Genomic DNA, 19,116 nt, shown 5'->3' with positions numbered 1-19,116 from the left:
TCAAGCAGGTGGTACTTTGTGAAAACAGACCTGAGGAGCTACGTAACATGAAACAGCCGGTTTGCCTCTTCAGTGCCAGTCTTTTCAAACTGAACCCTGTATTTCAGTGAAACTTGCCTTAAGTCCCGTTTCCTCTCAGCACATTTTAATCAAGCAAAAATCCTATTTACAGTGAAGAAACCCCGTTACAGCAAACAATCATGACATTGTTTTCTTGGACACATCTTGTTCACCTAAGCCCTTATTGTCTGCTTTGCCCTCCAATCATGAGTACACACTTAAAAAAACCAACCTTTTCAACATAAAAATGTAAGGCAGACATTACAACTCAAATACATATGGATATTCACCATCTGTTCCAGGTTACAATTTATATTTCTTTTATATCTCTTTGGATGCTTCAGCCACAAATGAGGAGGTCAAAAAGACTCTCACTGATAAAATGCAATTCCTTCCAGGGCAAACAGCAATTCACTGCAGACTCACTCCTGAAGCCTCTGGCCCAAACTCCCACCAGCTTCAGGGGATTTATCTGAATAAAAGCTGAGCTGAAACTCTTCTAGGATTTTGTCCCAAAAACTTTTGCATTATATCAACCTTTACTTCTGTACACCTGGTGGACTTACCTGAAAGAAATGGACACTTCTATTCTTGATTTTTTCACAACTCAACTCTCTTGATTTAGCATAGTTACTAATAGCAAAATGCACTTTGAGACTGAGTGCTTCCAAGTGCTTACCGCCTCTTTCTTTCCAGAATCTGTGTTCCCCCTTCAGAGACGTTTCACAGCCCTCCGTGGCTGGTCCCATTTCTCCCTGAACGTGGAGCTCTTCAAACTAGCTACCAAGATTCTTTTTACCCCTTCAACCTGAATTCCCTTCCTATCAGTAACTGTTCCAATCCAACCCTACTGTGGGAGTTCAGCTGGATTTCTGAGGATAATGCTGACCCTTCCACCCCTCATACATGCCTTGGGTACTTTTTATCAACACTGATAGACATCTGGAAAGTTGACTTCTGAAGGATGGGGACCTGCTAAGGACATCACCACAACTGCCTGAAGTCAAGGGAAGGCTCTGTAAAGCCTCCCCCTAAAGGTTCCGTAATATTTTCACTTATTCTTACAGAGCTTCTTACTCCTCTTTAACCCGAGTATGAAGGCAGAAAGAAGGGCATCCAAGGCCTCCCCTGCTTGCTTTGACTCAAAAGCACATTATGGCAGGGCATCCATATCTGCTTTCTCAGTTTAAAAAAAAAAAAAAAAAAGGAAAAAAAGAAAGAAAACCTGGCATAGCAGCACCGCGGAGTGCTGGCGGCATCGAAGAAGTTAATTAGCAACATTGAACTAGACTTTAGGAGACGAATCTTAATAAGTGTTGCTAAAAATATTACACTAGTCATTTCCAGAACAAACACAATCAGTGGCAGACAAGGGAGGAGAGCAATCCAGACCTGTGAGCTACCGTGGTGGAGGTATTTCAGTGGGGAACAGGAATAAAGGCTGCTCATTTCAAAAACGCAGTAGCAAGAAAAACAAATCCAGGATAACCATGTCCCAGGCTGGGCTAGTGACTCTGCAGCCAGGCCACAGCAGAACCACAAGGGGCAGAAGGTGTTTGCACCACACAGGGCCTTGAGGTGCACAAATATAACCTAAACTGAGAGAAATACCTTGAGAAAAAGCCTGGCAGATTATAATCTTGTTTTGGGCTGGGAGGAAAGGAGCTGACAGAGGCAACAGCTCAAAAATGGAACATCCAGGAGTCTCTTGTTGGGCTAAACCCCCAACCCCGTACAGATCCCCATCACTGCACCCAAGCCAGCTAAATCCACCAGCCAAGGGATAAATGATGCACTAATCACTAAAACCTTTTTTTAAAAACGCAGCACTCAAAGGCTGTCTCTAGTACACTATGCAGTCCCTTTCTCCTGCAAAAAGCAGCCTTGGACATTTGCTACATGTCACCTCTTGCTCCCTGCTGCTGGCAAACATCTCTAACCCAAAGTGCTGGCACATTCACAGCTGGGTTTGGTGCAAAGGACTTGCACTGGACTGATAAGCCATGGCTTATGTAGGCACGACTCGGTGGTCTCAAACTCAACGAAACAACAATTATTCACTACTCAGGCTGATTCCTCACGTTGAAGAGCTTGCTGCAGAGGAGGAAAAGCCACTATCCTTCACTGGCAGTTAATGCTTTTTTCCCTATGCAATCACCCCCCTAATCTGCATCCCATGCTTGCTGCCAGAAACAGCTGTCTCAGCTTTTCAGACACGTTCTTGGCAAGGGCCTTTCCCCCTCACGGTGTTTGACAGGATTATGAAGTGCCGAAGCCTCAGGCCTCCTTTTGTTTTGAAGCTTGAAAGTGAAGTTTAGCTTAATCATTTTGTCTCTTCCTGCCCTTCCCTTACTTCAACCATCCTGGCTGCCCACCAGCCCAGTCCCCAAGCACTCCCACGGGAACAGAGCCCCAGCCCATGGATATAGGCAATGGTAACAATGGACCTCCTAAGAGAATACAGCAGCATCCCAGTCCACCTCATGGATGGGTTAGGTCTGCTGTACCATTTTCTCAGGCTGGCTCAAAGAAGTGCCTCAGAGCAGGAGCAGTGAACTGAGGAAGAGGAAGGCTGATCCAACTCTGGTAAAGTTATCTGCTGTTCCATGGTAGTTTTATTTAGGAAAAGGGAGCAACCACATATTTATTGGTACTGGAGAGACACTGAAGTTCCTCCCGCTGTGCTAACCAAACAGTATTAATATTTATGACATGCTCTGCAAAGGGAGAATTTTGAAGCTGAGGAATCTTGCACTTTTTAAGGGGTTTTTTGTGAGAATAATGACAAAAAAGCTCAAACTCCAGCTTTCCAGGAGGAAAGCAGAAAGCCCTAATTTCAGAAAAGTCTCCAGTGGTATGATGCTTTTTTATCATTTTTTACTCAAACACTGCTTTACAAAGAGGGCAAATTTAAAACAAGATAAAAATTAAGAGACAGACCAGGCCTCAAAATGAGGTACGAACGCAATACTGCCCTCCCATCCCTCTGAGCTTAAGGTACTGTCTGCCCAACAAATGCAGGCTGAAAGGCCTGCTTTGTTGTAAAAGATGTTCTGCTTTTTTCAGCTCTAAACTTAGACATCCCTTTTTGTCTAAGATAGCAAAAAAGGAACTGAAATATTTATTGAATAAATGGAACATGAATATGTGGGCAAACATTGGTGGATAAAAGCCAGGGCTCCAGTCACATTACACAATTAGCAGAAGCTTATCTCTCTGAAAACCTCCAGCAACACTGTGCAACCAGCAGCTGTCACTGTAAGCAATGAGGAGGAACAGGAGTGAGAGAGTCAGGGATGCTCCTAAATGGGAGGAAAGCAAAAACACAGGAGAAGCAGCAATTAAACACTCAGCAGCCCCCTAAAAATGGCCTTTGTCCACCAGGAGAAGCTGCTCATCAGAAAGGCTCAGCAGCCTTTTAAAATGCAGCCCGGATTCAACTGCGGAGATAGCAAACGTGGCTTATCACAAGGGGCTCCTGAAGAGATAGCAGTTCATGTCCTGTGCACAAGTGGGATTTAGCACTGTGCACACGTAGCCCTTTTGACGCGCTCCCGCGCAAGGAAGCCGGCGTCGCAGGCGAGCAGCGCAGGAAGCAGCTCCCAGCTACACATGAGCACATGACAGCTTTGAAACGTTCAAGTTCCTCTGCCCACTACCCACATTACTCAGCTGTCAAAGGAAAGGCCTCAGATTTACGATGTGAAAATTACATTTTAACGAGGTGTCATATGTGTTTAAAGTCCTTATTCATCACCATACTGCCACATCTTTTACCCAGGACACAAATGCACTTAATTAGCATATTATAAGGACAGAGGGTTCACCTTATCTGCATTGTGGAACTGCTTCAGGAAGCAAAACCACAAAACAACCCAAAAATTCCAACTGAACAAAATCCTTCCAATCACACTTCAAGAGGACATCCCACAATACTTGACAAAATGTGGAAGATAAAAGTTTGACATGAACCCTCTGAGCTTCTTAAAATATCACAGCTATCAATGCAATCTCTCCATCACATTAGATTACCAGAATGGCAGTCCACAGTGTTAATATGAAATGTGTGGAAGCCACTTAAGCACATTTAGGCTGTATTAGAAGTCCTACATATCATATCATATCATATCATATCATATCATATCATATCATATCATTCTCTTCCTTTATGTACTGGGCATATTTATTTATTAACTTCATACATCCATGAAACAACCCATATGGTAATGCTTAGGTCTGCTGGACATAATTTAAAACACCTTCTCAAATATAGGAGGTCTGTGTTTTCCATGTCACTGGGAATGGCTGCCAGGACATCCAAGGCCAAAATATGCACAAAGGGATCCTTAACTTGGTTCCTTGGAGTTCTCTACTATGGGACAGGCTCCAGTCCCCACCTAAGGCACCCAAATGCTCTATCAGCACATCCCGAGCCCTGGCAAGAGCTGCCAGCACTGGGACACTTCACACATTTAAAAGACAGAACTTCTGGTGTCTGTGATGCCCAGGAACCCCTGGCTGGTGTCCAGCCAGGAGCTGTGCCTGCTCAGGGAGGGGCTGAGGCACAGGGAGACGTGTGTTTGTATGCAGCACAGCACCAGGAAGCGGGATGGGAGCACTTCACCTTTTTGGAGAGGAAGGTTTGTTGATATTTTCTTGAGTTTATTTGTGCAGAACGTATCATAAGTGAGTGATGATTAAAACAGGTAGCTCTGGTGAGTATCAACTGATTAGGCTGCAGAAAATTTTCATCCTGTCGCTTTCTGTTTCCCTCTCTGCATGTGTCTAGTAGGACACATAAAAAAAACCAAACCTGAACACTCTTCTGGGTTTAACTTCTTGAGGAATGAGAAGAGATGCAGAGCTATCCTTACTAACACTTCAAATTAGAAAGCTCAATAGAAGCTCTGACAAAATAACCCAAAAACTCAGGAGCATTTATGAAGAAGCATCCTCCAAAAAGCTCATTTTAAGGCCAAACAGCTCAAAGAAAATACACTTCAAAGGCTTTTGGTATCTTCAAGTTCAGTTCTTGAGGGCAGACATTAATGATAGGTTTCTTGGGACTTGCAGGCACTGAGCACTGTTTGCTTTCAAAACCACTTTTGGGATAAATGAAAAACAACCTCAGACAAGAGGGGGGGGAAAAAAAAAAGAGTGGGGTAAAACTTTAAAATGCAGCTACTCTCATTTCTGAGAAAAATGAACAGTTGGGTTTAATTCCATCAAGAGCCTTGAATTGCTTCTAGAGCAGCTAAACTCAGCTTTTAGCGCTTTAAACATTTTGTTTTCCCTGGTAACTTTAGGAAGTGCAGAAGCTGAGCATAGAAACTCCAGCATTTGACACTCACTCACTCCGAGGAGTAAAATCCCATTTTTTTAAACAGTAGGTGAGAGACGCTCTGCAACAGTGAAGATCTCAAATATGCTCCAAACCTACATGCAAAGATCTTTAATTAAAAATCACAGAAAACAGACATGCTTAGACATTGTGAACAGCAAGACGATGTGATCCCTGCCTTTCCTATATATTCAGCAACTCCTGCCTACTCCCATTTTCTCTGAACAGTTTGGGAAAAGACTGAAAATGCTTGATTCTAAGTGAACTGGAATCCCCAGAACCTGTATTATACTTTAGATATCCCTGAAATGTATGATACAAGTGACTTCAAATATGTTACTGGCTATTTAAGTAGTTAAATATTTCACTTATCTTGTTATGATCAATTTTTGGCTTTAAGAGCTCTTCTAAAACCTCACCCTTAATTGTTTTTTAACAACCCATATGTTCAACCCATCAATTTTACAATCCTTCTTTTATTTTCTAATTAAGCTGATATTGTTTACAAATTCTGCTACTCAAATTGTAACACCATGGGAAATGCCTGCATTGAACATGGCTCTAATACAGAGAAACACTGGTGATTTTTGAAGAGATGAGAAACACACGTGCAATCCACTCTGTAAAAAATAAATATCTAAAAAACCAAATAAAAATATCCTGAGTCTTCGCTGCTTTCCCAGGGTTGTATCAGCTCCTGTTCCTGCTCTTTGGTGGAGGAGCTGGGTTTAAGCCAACCAGATATTTAGGGTTACATGTAAAGCAATGCAGCATGAAATTTGGTGCTAACCAGAAAATGGGTTGCACTGAACTTGGAGGAGAAAGCATCATGCAGACCTGGTCTCCTGGCTCCTCGCTGCAAAAAAGCCTGATGTCAAGCAATTATTTGCTCACCTGTTCAGCCCAAAATCAGTGCTTCTGTTTCACTGATTCAAAAATAATTGTTCCCACTAATCAGGCTATGTGGGTAATGGAGCAGTAAACTCCCTTAGTGAAGTTTTTTTTTCTTCTCTTTGAAATGTCTTGGCTCATTCAAGTTTTCTCATCAAAAAATTCAGTTGCTGTCAGAGCAGACCTCTCAAAAGTCCTCTAAACTTACGAAATAGTGAGGAAATGGGATCCTTATGCATTTTTGCCAGAAAGGAAATCCCAACAATTTTCAGAGAAGAAAACCACATGTAAAATTCAGCCTTTTGCCCATATTACAAAGCTTTGTACAAAATTTGCACACAGGGAATGTCAGAGAAGGCTCATCAGATTCCCTGACACCAGATTAACTCTCTCATGCCCAACACTCAAAGCTAAGAACTGCTTCAGTTTTCTGTCTGAGGCACTGGGGGATTCTAAATTCTCATCCAAACCAGAGTGAAATTAAAGAGGCTTCAAACCAGAGTGACACAAAGACAAACCAAATTCTTGCACCTCACAGACTTTCAGTCCCCTGCAAGGTTTTCACCCGCTCTCCCATCTCACAATCATATACTGTGAAAAAAGGGAGAACAATTTCCTTTTTTAATAGGATTTTTCCCCTTTTTAATGTTTTTCACTGATTAAAGCTTTTTTTTTTTTTTTTTTTGGTATTAAAGATGCTATTACTGACAACAGTCTCCATATGAAAAAGCGCCAGCAAAGAGTCCTTTATAATACCTGGAAATAATTCACTAAAAAGTAGAGAAACTCTGTGAAATAGAGGGGATGCAACTGATTTTCTCTCCTTGGGTACAGCCAATAGCTCACAAATTGCTCTGCTTCACTCCACCACACAGAAAGTACATGCTCATCATTAAGTTAGAAGAATGAGAAGTATTACTTCATTTTCTACTCATCTGAGATCTTGCAGAGGTCAACATCATTGAAAATATCTCTACTCCTTAACAGTCACTCAGTTCTTGTTCAGCTGCTTCTTCAAAATTTTCTTCTCTCCTTCCTTGCATTTTTGAAAAAAAATCACGATTTCACTACCAGTCTACTACTTTTATTCCAACCCTCCCCAGATTTTCATACCCACAATTTCTTTCAGCATCTCTTGATCCATTTTCATTTTATATGGGTAACAGGCTGCACACAGGAAAAGAAAATCTCAGCAACAGAAACCTTTTCACTTCTCTTTTTCAATCTAAAGCCCTGAATCCACTCACCCACTTTCAAGTTTCTTACTTACGAAAAGAAATCTTTAGGAAAAAGCCATGTTATGAGTTGAATACTTTACTGTCCAAATTATATTAATTCTGCCTTTTCTCTTACTTTTTCAGCCTTTCCCACTACACAGTCCACCACAAGAACTACCTGATACTATGACTATTTCAGTACAGTAACAACCATTTAGAACTACTGAGCAAATGCTGTTTGGAAATTCTTGCAACATCATACAAGCTTGACCACAGTGTAGGCTAAGTCTTGTTACTAATAAAGTGGCAACTTTATTATCGCAAAATGATGATGGAGCTGATAAATGTAGGAAATATCCCTAAGTAACTACCAGCACAATTTCTAACAGGAAAAAAGGTGGAAAAGCTGGGAAACCTCTGGGGGCCAGATTATCATCTAAGATAAAGTATAGTAAGTCATGAAATGCTATAAAAAAGAATGAGAAACTTTACAGAAAATAAACCAAGAATTTAGAGGGTTTTTGGTGATCCCCCTCCTGACTCTAGACACACACTTGTGGGTGCATGCTCACAGATTCAATTAGTCTCAGCTTCTCCAAAAAGACAAAACTCCCCCAGCTTAATGAAACAAAGTAATTTAAACTGGCAGGCAGTTTTCCTCCAGCTGTTTGCAACAACATCTTCCACGCTTTGTTTTGTCAGCATTCCTGCAGAAGGGAAAATGATCTGATGAGGTACGAAAGAAAATTCAATTCTGGAGAAAGGACTGCTACCCCTGTGAATAAGAGCACAGGCATTTGGAAACTGTTTCTGGCTTCTTATGTGTAGATACTCCTTTGTCAACTTAATTTCAACGAAGACAAAAAAAAAAATAATTTCTGTATGTATTAATGTCTTAATAACCATCACAGGTTGGTGGTGGGGCTTAATTTGCAGAAACTCAGGCAGATCAGTAAGACAGGAGTGTACTTCACTTTAAGACAAAAAATAAATATACAAGAAAAGAAATAGAAATATTTTTGGTTTGGTATTAAACCCCTTACCTGCTCTGCTGTCCAGTGGGCCAAAATCCAAGGAGTATTTTACAACATGATAGTTGTTCCATACATAGAGGAGGTTGTCCCGGGGATTATAATCCACAGCAGCAATGTACTGGTAGGAGTTTGGAAAGGGCACATCCACCATGCTATCCTTGCTTTGGTCAGTGTTATATATGTAGTCTATTTTATTCCCTGTGGCTTCATTGTCGTCATCCTCGTACACAGACTTCACCACGTATAAAATCCCACAGATCATGAAGGCATTAGAAGCGGACCTCTTGTCATAGGCAGTATCCCATGTCCCTTCAATCCTTAACGTGTAAGGGTTCAACTGGCTAATGACTATTTTGCCATTGTTTTGTTCTGTTGCATAGATTACCCAGAGCCCGTTCTCATCCACGGCCAGGTCTATGTCGGACTTGCCTCCCCAGCGGTAGGGAGAGGTGTCGTGGTAGTTGGCGTTAGCTATGATTGCCTCCCCGCTCTTTATCCTTGTCCTCAGGTCAAACTTGACAATGTTCCTGGTCCGCTCCTTGTTGAAGAACAAAGCCCCGTCGTACACCACGAACCCCGTGCCGTCCACCCGGTGCGGGAGTTTGTAGGTCGTGGTCGGCCTGCCGGCGATGAAGTCGTCCTTGGAGGAGTACTCGGTCAGCGTGTCTGTCCGGTACGGAGTCCAGGGCATGTAGTAGATCTTGTCAGAGGCCTGCAGAGGGTCCTTGCACCAGGCGCCCGACTGGTGGTCAGACTCGAATAAGTGTTCGCTCTGGTAAACTCCCTTCAGCAGTCCAGGGCAAAGAAAAACTGGCGTAGGGGAAAAGAATTTAAAAGAAAAACAAAGTTAATGACAGTTCAGGGGTGGCTGGCCCAAGCATCTCAACAGCTTCTAGTCCTGGAGCAGAGGACACTTGAGATGAGAAGAAACTCAAGAGCAATGCCTTGTAGCTGGAGACTATCCTTCCTGCCCACCACACCTCTACAACAAGATCTGCTCCACCAAACTGTTTCTTTTCCCCCCCACTGTTGTTCCTATCAACTGTGACTCATTGTCTTACTGCTTTTCAAATCTATTTTTACAGGTATACTTACTTGGACCACTCGCTTTTGTAAACTCTGAAATGAATATGTGCCCCCAAAGGATTTCTGGGTTTGTATTTCCAAATTATATTCTGCAGTGAATCTGTACCTACTAGGTGAAGGGCTAAACTCCGAGGGAATTGATCCACATATTTATTTGAACAGCCCACAGAAGAGTGGCCTAGAAATGGAAATAAGAGAAAGAAATTCCCATCCTTACAGCCCAAGTGATATTAAATATTTAAAGGATACCAATAGCAAAGCACAGGCGAATCCCTCAGCAACTCAGAAGAGCGTTTAAAGCAAAGGGAGTGGGGGGGGGGGAACACCCATCTGGAGTATAACTAGAAATGAGACTTTCCAAGCTGCTACAGGACACATGAAACATGCAGTCCACACAATTAAAAACAAATGACATATGGATGCTGAAAGGAAAAGACAAGGAAGAAAGGAAGAAAGAAAAGAAGGAAGGAAAAGAATAAAGTTTGCTGGAGAGGAACCCAATGTCTAGATTTTAATCAGTTAAAAAATGTCCTGTTAAATATAGTAGTAATTCAAACTTAAAAACATATACCTTCTATTGTTACATGAGAGGAGCACAGAGGAGCAGTTTGACTAAACTGGGATGCTTTGCTGCTCAGACTTCGGGGGGGGGCTGACAGCGGCCAGGGCACGCCTGACACCTGGCAGGAGGCCCAGCCGCTGCCCGGCTGACCTCGGCCCCACGGGACCACCACCACCACCACCAAGGGGCCGGCTGGCCAGATGGATGGGGAGGCAAGAGGAGGGATGCTGCGGAGCAAATCTGGCTCGCTCAGCCCTCACCATCCCCGCCAGCACCCTCCTGGCCCAGAGGCGCTGCACACACTTCTTGGGGAGAATACTGGTTGGTTATTTGGAGTGCTGATCTCCGCGATCCGCAAGAGGTACAGTAACCGTGACGATGGGATGGATGGGCGGCAGGGAGGCATGAAGAAGTATCCCACCACATGCTTCTGGCAGCATGGGGCTGGCAAGATGGGATCCCACTTTCACACTTCCTGCTCGGAGCATAATTGATTATTTTTTTGTAAATGCAGAAATTGGTAATGTCTGGAGAGCAAGACAGGAGGAAAATCAGATTTAATAACCAGTATAAAATTATATAGATCCATTGGAGTCTAAGTAACCACGCAGAGTTGCTGAAAAAGGGGTGCCATTTCCACGAGGCTTTTATGCCATAATTAGATATACTTATGCACATACATATGTATGCACACCTTCCAAATTCTTTGGGGCAGGAAAATGAGTTATCTAAGCCTTTGAATAGAAATTTAATGGAAAAAAAAAGGTGGCACTGGTAAAAACTTTTCAGCAAATATGAGTTATCTGGTGAAGTTGAGCAGCAGAGATACTAAATAAACTTTAACAAAAAGGTAGTGAGAATTAATGACAAAGTATTTCAACTAAAACGTTAAACTGTTAAATAACTTAGCCTATACATAAGTAATATATATATATAATTTGAAAGGTATTTAATTACCTTTTTGTTCCACTTCTATTGTAGAGAGAGAGGTAAAGAGAGAAAGGAGAAAAGAGAATAGATTAATGGTACTGTATTGGCCAGGTACTTTTCTTTACCTCTTTCATAAGAAAAGGAAGCTTTATTAATTTACTTTGGTATGTGAGCATTTATATATATAAATATATATATAAACCTTTCCTCTGATATATACACTGGATAATATGCAGACAAGCTGAACAAAATACAGATAAATTTTAACTTTAGAAAAATCTGGCAGAAGAAAAAAAAGCCCAACACTTGGGATGTAATGAGCCCCCTGGACTCTACCTTGTCAGCAGGAACCTTGGACTAGTTTCACAGAGCAAAATGAAACACCCATAAAGTGAAATATGACTGATATAGCTTTATGCATAGAATAAAAATTCCAGGGAGAAACCTTATAGAATATACGTCTTCATATATTTTGCCAAAATCCTGTAAAACAGAGATCCCTACCTAAAACAGGAGAATATTCACTTATTATATGAAAAGAAAACTCAGAGGAGTCAAATGAAGCACGTCCGTGGATGTTCGTAGAGTCCTGTCCTCTGTCTTGGAGAAATACGCTTTAGTAAGAGTTGGAAAAAAGCACTGGAAACATTGTAGCACTTATAAACAAGATCCCAAAGATTCACAGTGTTGACAAGACAAAAATATGTAACTATTTAAAAAGCCCAACCCCAGAACTTGCTGGATATTTTAATGTGAAGTATTCACCGTGCATCATAATGCTGCTGAAGAGGCTGCGTCCCTTTGGACAAAACTCCTTTCAGGTGGAATTAATAAATGAAGTGCACTTATTAATTGCTAAATGCTCAGTACTAGTGTCTATACCTAACAACCTCATGCAAGAAGATTTGGGAGTCCTCATCCAAAAGCCTCCTGCAGTTGTGGCACAGGCCCTGACTTCTTCCAGCATGGTGGGGACCCAAACAGCAAACTGCTGGTTCTATGGGGCCTCTTCCCTGAAGGCGCAGGAGAAGACAGGCCCCACGAATACCAGAGGGAGAAGTGAGAACTTGCCAGCAAACCAGGATGGCTTTGACAGCTGAGAGATCTCTGTTTGGAGAAGCAAGACAGGAACACAAAGGTGTGCACGCATGCTTTGGTTCTGCTGCCCAGAGTTCACTTCAGCCCCTTCCAGACTGAGACGCTTGCCAAGTGACTGTCCTCTGGTGCTGGCACTGCAAACCTCTTTGCATTCTAAAGTCTTGTTCATTTGGATGGGGAGTAGCAGGCTCAGTGCAAGAACAATTTCAGGGTAGGGCTGCAAATGCTCTGGCTAGACATGTGGATCTACACTTCCCTGTCCAGAGAGGCATACAGCTGGAGCTAACTGCAGCTCCCATAACGAGTGTTTCCGAATTTCAACAGGCTTTTTTACCTGGGCTTTGATTCAGGCTACTTTCAATCTCGTAACAGGTTAAGGTTAAAGGTAAACGTTTTCAACATGTGGCTGTCAGGGCTCTAGGGACCAGAGACAATGCATTTGAGTGCAATCTGATTTTTCAAGGGAAGGAGCCAGCAAGATTAAAAGGCTCCGACTTAGCAATTGGAGAAACCCACACAGCAATTGTTCTCCCCTTCCCGGGCTGTGGCTGGTCACAGTTAAGTAAGGTATTCAGAAAAGCATTAAATGTCCCTGGCAAAAGCAAGAAGGCAACGTGACAGATCCCCAAATGTATGGCTTCACGCTGATTCTCCTGGCTGATGGTATACAGTACCTCTGGTAACATAGAAGGTGGTAATTTACATTTCCAAATGTGCAAAAGCTTTTGTAATGCACTCAAACAACAGCATGATGTTGTAAAGCAGGGAGAGAGAAGCTTCTAGAGGAGATAATGTATTTGTGACCAGCTGATCTGAGTGACCTGAAGCGTTGATTACCCTTATCCTGAATAGCTCATATGTGTTATTAACACTCAGTGCCATATCCAGCTCTCTTATAATTACAAACACGATGTGTTTTGGAGACCTTCTGAATGGTGTTTCCATTGTATGTCTCCCCAAATACGTATTTTCCCTCTGCTGATTTAAGACTTAATGCTTTTGAATTTCAATAATTACTCAGCTTATATTGGGGCGACATACTCTTTATTCTTCTCCATGAGAAGCTTTCAAAATTTAGCTCATTGAACAATATTAAAAGAAAGGGTCTAATTGGAGTCTGATTACTCCTTCAGTTACACAACATACCACTGCAAAACTGTCTTTGTAAAGTACTGGTAGAATTTGTTTCATTTTGCCCAGTTACAGATATTTTTGTATCTCAGTAACGTCTGTGCCAATCAACAGAATTTAAGTACTGCTTATAGCACAGGGTGCACCTTACTTTCCTACACAGACCTGCAGAAAAAACCAGGCATACACAGCTTTTACTCTTATAGTGAGGTCTTCCATTCCTGATGTGGCTGTACTGGAGAAGAACAAGGGTATTTCACCTTGATTCCCTACGGTGGTTGCCAGTGCCATTGACTTCAGCAGTGCCAGAGGCCAAAAGGAAATCAAGAACCACTTGCTATATCTGAGGGGAGTTACAAACAAGACGTTCCACACACACTGATTTTCTCATGATTCTTCAGATGGAAGGAAAACTGAGGACAACGTGCAATCATGAGCCACTACAGCCTATCCCCAAGCAGACTCCTGCCACCCGTTTGGAGAAATCGCACAAAAGCATTAATTAAATGTTCTTAGTATTGCTGTGTCGAGACTCTGAAAACACACTCTGGGCACAATTAACACTTGAACAACATTAACTGCTCATTTTCTTACCGCCACATTGAATTGCATTCAACTATTTAAGGCACAAGCGCACGGTGGCAGAGCCATATAGAGAGCTGTCTCCCTGGCACTGCTTCAAACCCACACAACAGCAGCATAAAACTCCTGGAAAAAAATTATGTGAGAAGGGGAATGTTAAAAGACAACTGCAAAAGTAGTGCAAAAATTTGTGCCCTGTACTTTGCTAGCTGTTTGTCTCAGTTGGCTTTTTTCAGGGCAGATGTTTAGTAGTGGAGTAAGTGACATCCACTCCCTGTTCCTGTGCTTCACAGATCTGATTGTTTCAATATACTCAGACCAGTGTTAAACACATAGTTAATGACAAAACAGAAGGACAAAAACCCCCAGGTTTTTGAGGTTGACCTTAGTAGCACAAGCTGCAGCTTCTCAGCCATGCTGAGAGTGTTCTTCATGCCAGACGTGGCTGCTGCATCTCGCACGCAGCTTGACCACATGCGTAGGCAGGTGAAGCTGAAAAGCAATTTAGGTGCTTCTCCCTAACACACAGTCCCACCTGTGGGTCCTAGGTAGAACAGGGACATGTTTGAGCAGCTGCAAATCTAGCAAGGCACCCCAAAGCATGCCAATGGGCCTGCTCACAGATGAAGGTGCTCCTCTTTTTGAAGGCATGGTTGAGTCCTGGAGTCACATTGTTCTTCTGCTAAAGTTAACAAGAGACACGTTCAAAATTCAGGGCAGCAGCAGATCTGAAATAAATGTATCTAAACCCAGGGAATGAAAATCACAGAATCACAGAATGGTTTCAGCTGGAAGGGACCTTTAAGATCATCCAGTTCCAACCACCCACCAATGGGCAGGGACATGGTCCACTATGCCAGGTTGCTCAAAGCCTCATTAAAACATGAAAATACTTCTTTTAGCAAAAATAAATTTTCATTTCAAAACCCACTCAACCCCCCATATATGGTTCACCAGAAAAAAGCTAAGAGCACTAGCTCGGCATTTATATGACATGTTCTGGCAACCTGAAGTTCAACATGCTGCAGAAGTACCCATCTCTGCTTCGTTTTCTTCTCCCCACACATAATTAAAGTGACAAAAGAGACCACACAGCCAAGTTCAGCACCCACTCTGAGCAGCACAGACACAAAACAAAGTACATGGCACCACTTCTCTCATCCACCCACTCCTTCTAGGAAAGCCTGGGGTCCCACTGTAGTGCACGTGGGCAGTCACCAGACCCCAAATGCCTTGATAATGGGAACACAGCCACATCCACTGCAGCAAGCTGTAGGCAGAAGAAAGTCAGATGATATTTTACCTCTAGGCAAAGGAAAACCAACAGCAATACAATGGTCTTTGGGTTCACTTCCTTCATTGCAACTGTCCTCTCTACAGAAGACACAATGACCAGCCTTCATCCCCAACCTCCACATTAAGCTGTCCCCAAGTCACAACTGAACTCCAGTCCTGTTAGCCCCAGTGGAAGACTCATTTCCTGAGCTTTTTATGCAAAAGTTTGAACTTTCAACAGGGTCCTCAAGTCTTGACTCAGGAGCAAGCACAAAGAATGGAAGAATTAGGTTTTCTAAGACTACTTTGCAAACACATAGTATTGCTATCTTTCCATTTTTTGCCACCAAGACTTCCTTTACTTTTTCTTTTTTTTCTCATCATGATGGGTTTTCTAGAACGCATTTAAATGGAGAACAAACCCTATTAACATTACCGGAATCTGCAGTCCAAGAGCAACCTGCCACTTGAATGTAAAGCACAGACTTTCATTCTACAGCCAGAGGAATGGAGAAATTATTCTTATCAAGTATATCACCACGAATTATCTTTCTTGTGGCTGACAATTTCTCTTATGAAAGAACATTCAACCTCGAGCCTCTCCAATGGAGTTCTCCACCAGACAAAAATTATTCTACAAACTAAGCTTTAAAGGTTGTTCAGGTTTAAACTACTACAGTGGTGGGAGTAACTTAGTTTGTAACATTATTTTAAGGTTTCAGTAAAGAGAGTACTTCCTTCTTCTTGGCTGTATGTAACTATGTGTGCTCATCAGACTCCCTCCTATAAAGCTGGGAAAAAAAATTGTCTGGATTTCTTGCACAGGACACATGCTTGCCTTTCACAGCAAATGAAGAGTTAATCCTTTATTTAATAAAAGGGAGGAATAATCTCACTTGCTTGACTTCCATATTACATTTTTCATATAATATCCAAGCACCAGTAAACAAAGGTGCTCCACAAGTACTTTGCGCTACAATGGCTTCATGTAACACATTCCTGAAATTATCACCTCCTAATTAATTCTGCTGTGAAGTACAGAGATTGGAAATGTCAATAATCTATGCTTTCACGAACCACAACCTAAATTAGATCCTTAAATATGGTATCTGTAGATCTGGAGAAATCAAAGCTGTCATTTCTCATAAGTGGATGTTTTTTTTCCTCCTTAGATTTCCATTCATCTGATAAATTTGTGAAACCTTTCAAACCATTAATTTGGGCTTCCTTAAAATGTCAGTGCTTTCAGTCTGCTTTTTAATACATAATAACTAAATTTAATAGATGTTCACTGAAATAAAACTAAGGATTATTAATGTTAAAACACCTGTCAGTGTAACTTAAAATCATCAGGACCCAGGAAACCACTAATATACATTAAGTCTTGTCCACTAGAGGTTTCTGTGAGATGAAAAAGTTATGGCTTCCTACAAAATTGCCTTGTGTATTATAGATCAAACTTCAGGCTATTTTGGGAGAAAGCCATCATTTTGTTAAGACATTCATATAATGGATGACAGGCATCAGAGGCCCAAGCTCTCACATGAACTCTCCCACAAAACCCAAGTAAAAACAAATGCTTTTCCATGGCACTGTCCCCTCGAGGCGAATTTTCTAGGAGCATAAAAGTTATTACCTCATTTCCTAATTTTAGGTAACAAAGCACACAAAAAAAAATATGCCTTTAAATATTTTGTAAAGAGAAAACCAAAAATCTCTCCTGCAGAAAGCAAATGACACTCAGGGATTCTGAGTTTTGGGATTAAACAGATCCATGCTGTGTGCCTGGCCCCTGCAAGAGCAGCAAACAGCAAGCTGGTTCTCAACGATTTTGCAAACACTTGGATTTCCCGAAATTCTGTGAATAATTTCTATTCTTTCTTTGCCTTCCTCCTCTCATTATTATTCCAGGTGGCAGTCACAGTGACTGGCTTCTCTGAAGAAGCAGACACTTAATCAGCTTCAGCAGATACTGAATGTGATTGTGCTGCACTTCTAAATGTATTATTCCAAGAGATAAATATTTTTTTCCCAAGTAAAGATAATTCACTTAAGATATAATGAGTCCTGAAATATACTGCACTGGAAAGAAAAGAAGCAGCAGGAATTGTTATATTCAAAGCTCATCTTCAGAAGGAATATCTGATTTTTTCATGTGTATAAATCTCTTTTGTAGATGAGATTTTATGTTTAGAGCACCATTTCAAAGACAAAGCGACCTGAAAAACTAATTTATCCCATAATTTGGGAAACAAAAAAGTTGTTTATGCTAGTCAAAGTGTTTGTCAGACCACTGGCCACCACTCACCACCCTCACAAGCAGAAAAGTTGCTCTCAACTTGTTGTGCACCAGAATTTTGCTTTTAAATTCACCAATTAAAAAAGAAGCAGCAAGATGAGTAAGCATGAGGTGGGGGAAAAAAAAAAAAAGGACTGTACAAGTACTGTGCAAAATTCAATTAAGGCTACAGGTCATTCAGCCAAACTTTCCCTGGCAGTTGGCCTCGTATTGTTTCCAGCACAACAGCAGATGAGTGAGCTGCCATTAAATTACAGAAGAATCAGCCACCTGGACATCATTCTCCCATAACAAAACAAAACAAAACAGAGATATCACAGCTCCAAAAAGGGAGGTAAGCACTGCAGGGCTGACCCTCTGCAGCACTTGTTCTTGTTCTGTGGCTGGCTCCTGCTGCCAATGAAGGGCCTGATGCTGAGCACCCATCAGCCTTTTGCAACACAGCCCTGCAGCTAAGGACAAACGAGATGTGGAGATCCAGTCTCCCCAACAGAGACATGAATTAAAGCTGTAAGCTCCTTTATAAAATGGGAGAGAGGCATTACTGTGCATTACTTACAGCTCCAAGCCTAAACAAAGGGGGGGGGGGGGGGAAGAGAGATAGCTGAGCTTTTTCCAAGAACATTTATTTAATAGTGCCCCTCTGAAAAGGGTCTGGGGGCAAACTGAGTGCCAAGATGCTGCTCCCCTCTGTCAAGAAAGGCTTCTGTGCACATAGAGGTGGACCAAGATGTGCTAGCAGCAGGGTTAGATCCTCCAGGGCTGCTGAGTGTGGTTTTTGAGGGCAGGAACATACACCTAATTCCCAGTGCTGCCAGCTCAGCCCAGGAGTGCCCAGAAACAGGGTACAGAGAGACAAACTGACAAAATGGTTAAAGATCCACAACAAAACACCTGTTTGGGAAATAAATAACCCTGTCTGGTAATATCTAGCCCCAGAGAGCTCTTGTAAGCAAGTTTGAGTCTAGGTCTTACTCCCTTTGCTCACTCAGCCATTGTAACTGGGTCAGGTAAACAGACCAGGATAACTGCCCCACTTGTTCCTCCTTTTGGGATTTCAAATGTCCAGGAAAATCACATGGCATCTAGGTAAATGCAGCTAACTAGGAATAATTATCATTTGCATGTTTGTTTTAATATATTTCTTGCCTCCTTACCCGACTTTAAAATGAAGGAAATCCTTAAGTTTCTTAAAGATTTGTCCTCATCCAGGCAAGAGATAAATCTGGGATGCCAAAAGCCTGACAGAGCCATCGAAGCAAACATTAGATGTCTTGCCTTAAGCAATAGGTGGGAAAGGAAAAATATCTTAGGTGGGGGAGCGCTGAATTAAAGCTCCGTGTCTTTCAGTCCGATCTCTCTCCAAAGAGGAATAAACTGTTTGTCATCCTGCCAGCTATGAGACTAGCTATAAAATAATAGATTCCACAGGCCCAAATGAGGCTAATCATGATTGCCAAGGCATGTCTGAGCTGTGAGAAGTGAGTGAAATCTGATGCTCTTCAGAGAAAACATTTATTGAAAAGCTCTTTGCTCTGCAATAAGCCTTGGCAGTTCTCTCATGTCTTGGAGTATCTACCATATTTCTCATTTGATTGCAAGGCATATTG

General features: G+C 42.0%; 1 protein-coding gene across 26 annotated transcripts in view; it reads right to left on the bottom strand.

Annotated features, from left to right (window-relative positions):
* Positions 1–19,116, bottom strand: part of ADGRL3 (adhesion G protein-coupled receptor L3) — a 404,123-nt gene that overhangs the window by 164,470 nt on the left and 220,537 nt on the right. For 22 of the 26 annotated variants that reach the window (XM_010411924.4, XM_010411928.4, XM_010411908.4 and 19 more), the window contains 2 exons: positions 11,149–11,163; positions 8,553–9,353 (listed from right to left, as the gene is read on the bottom strand). In XM_010411924.4, coding sequence (XP_010410226.2) covers positions 8,553–9,353; positions 11,149–11,163 — 816 coding nt within the window. The remainder of the gene's footprint in view (positions 1–8,552; positions 9,354–11,148; positions 11,164–19,116) is intronic. The other 4 variants (XM_010411912.4, XM_039550841.1, XM_019293406.3 and 1 more) reach the window with 1 other exon arrangement.

Source organism: Corvus cornix, chromosome 4 (genome assembly GCF_000738735.6).
Source record: "Corvus cornix cornix isolate S_Up_H32 chromosome 4, ASM73873v5, whole genome shotgun sequence".
In the NCBI taxonomy this organism is placed as follows: Eukaryota; Metazoa; Chordata; class Aves; order Passeriformes; family Corvidae; genus Corvus; species Corvus cornix.
The sequence above is the reverse complement of the archived record's forward strand: the minus strand, read 5'-3'. Positions and strand labels throughout refer to the sequence as shown.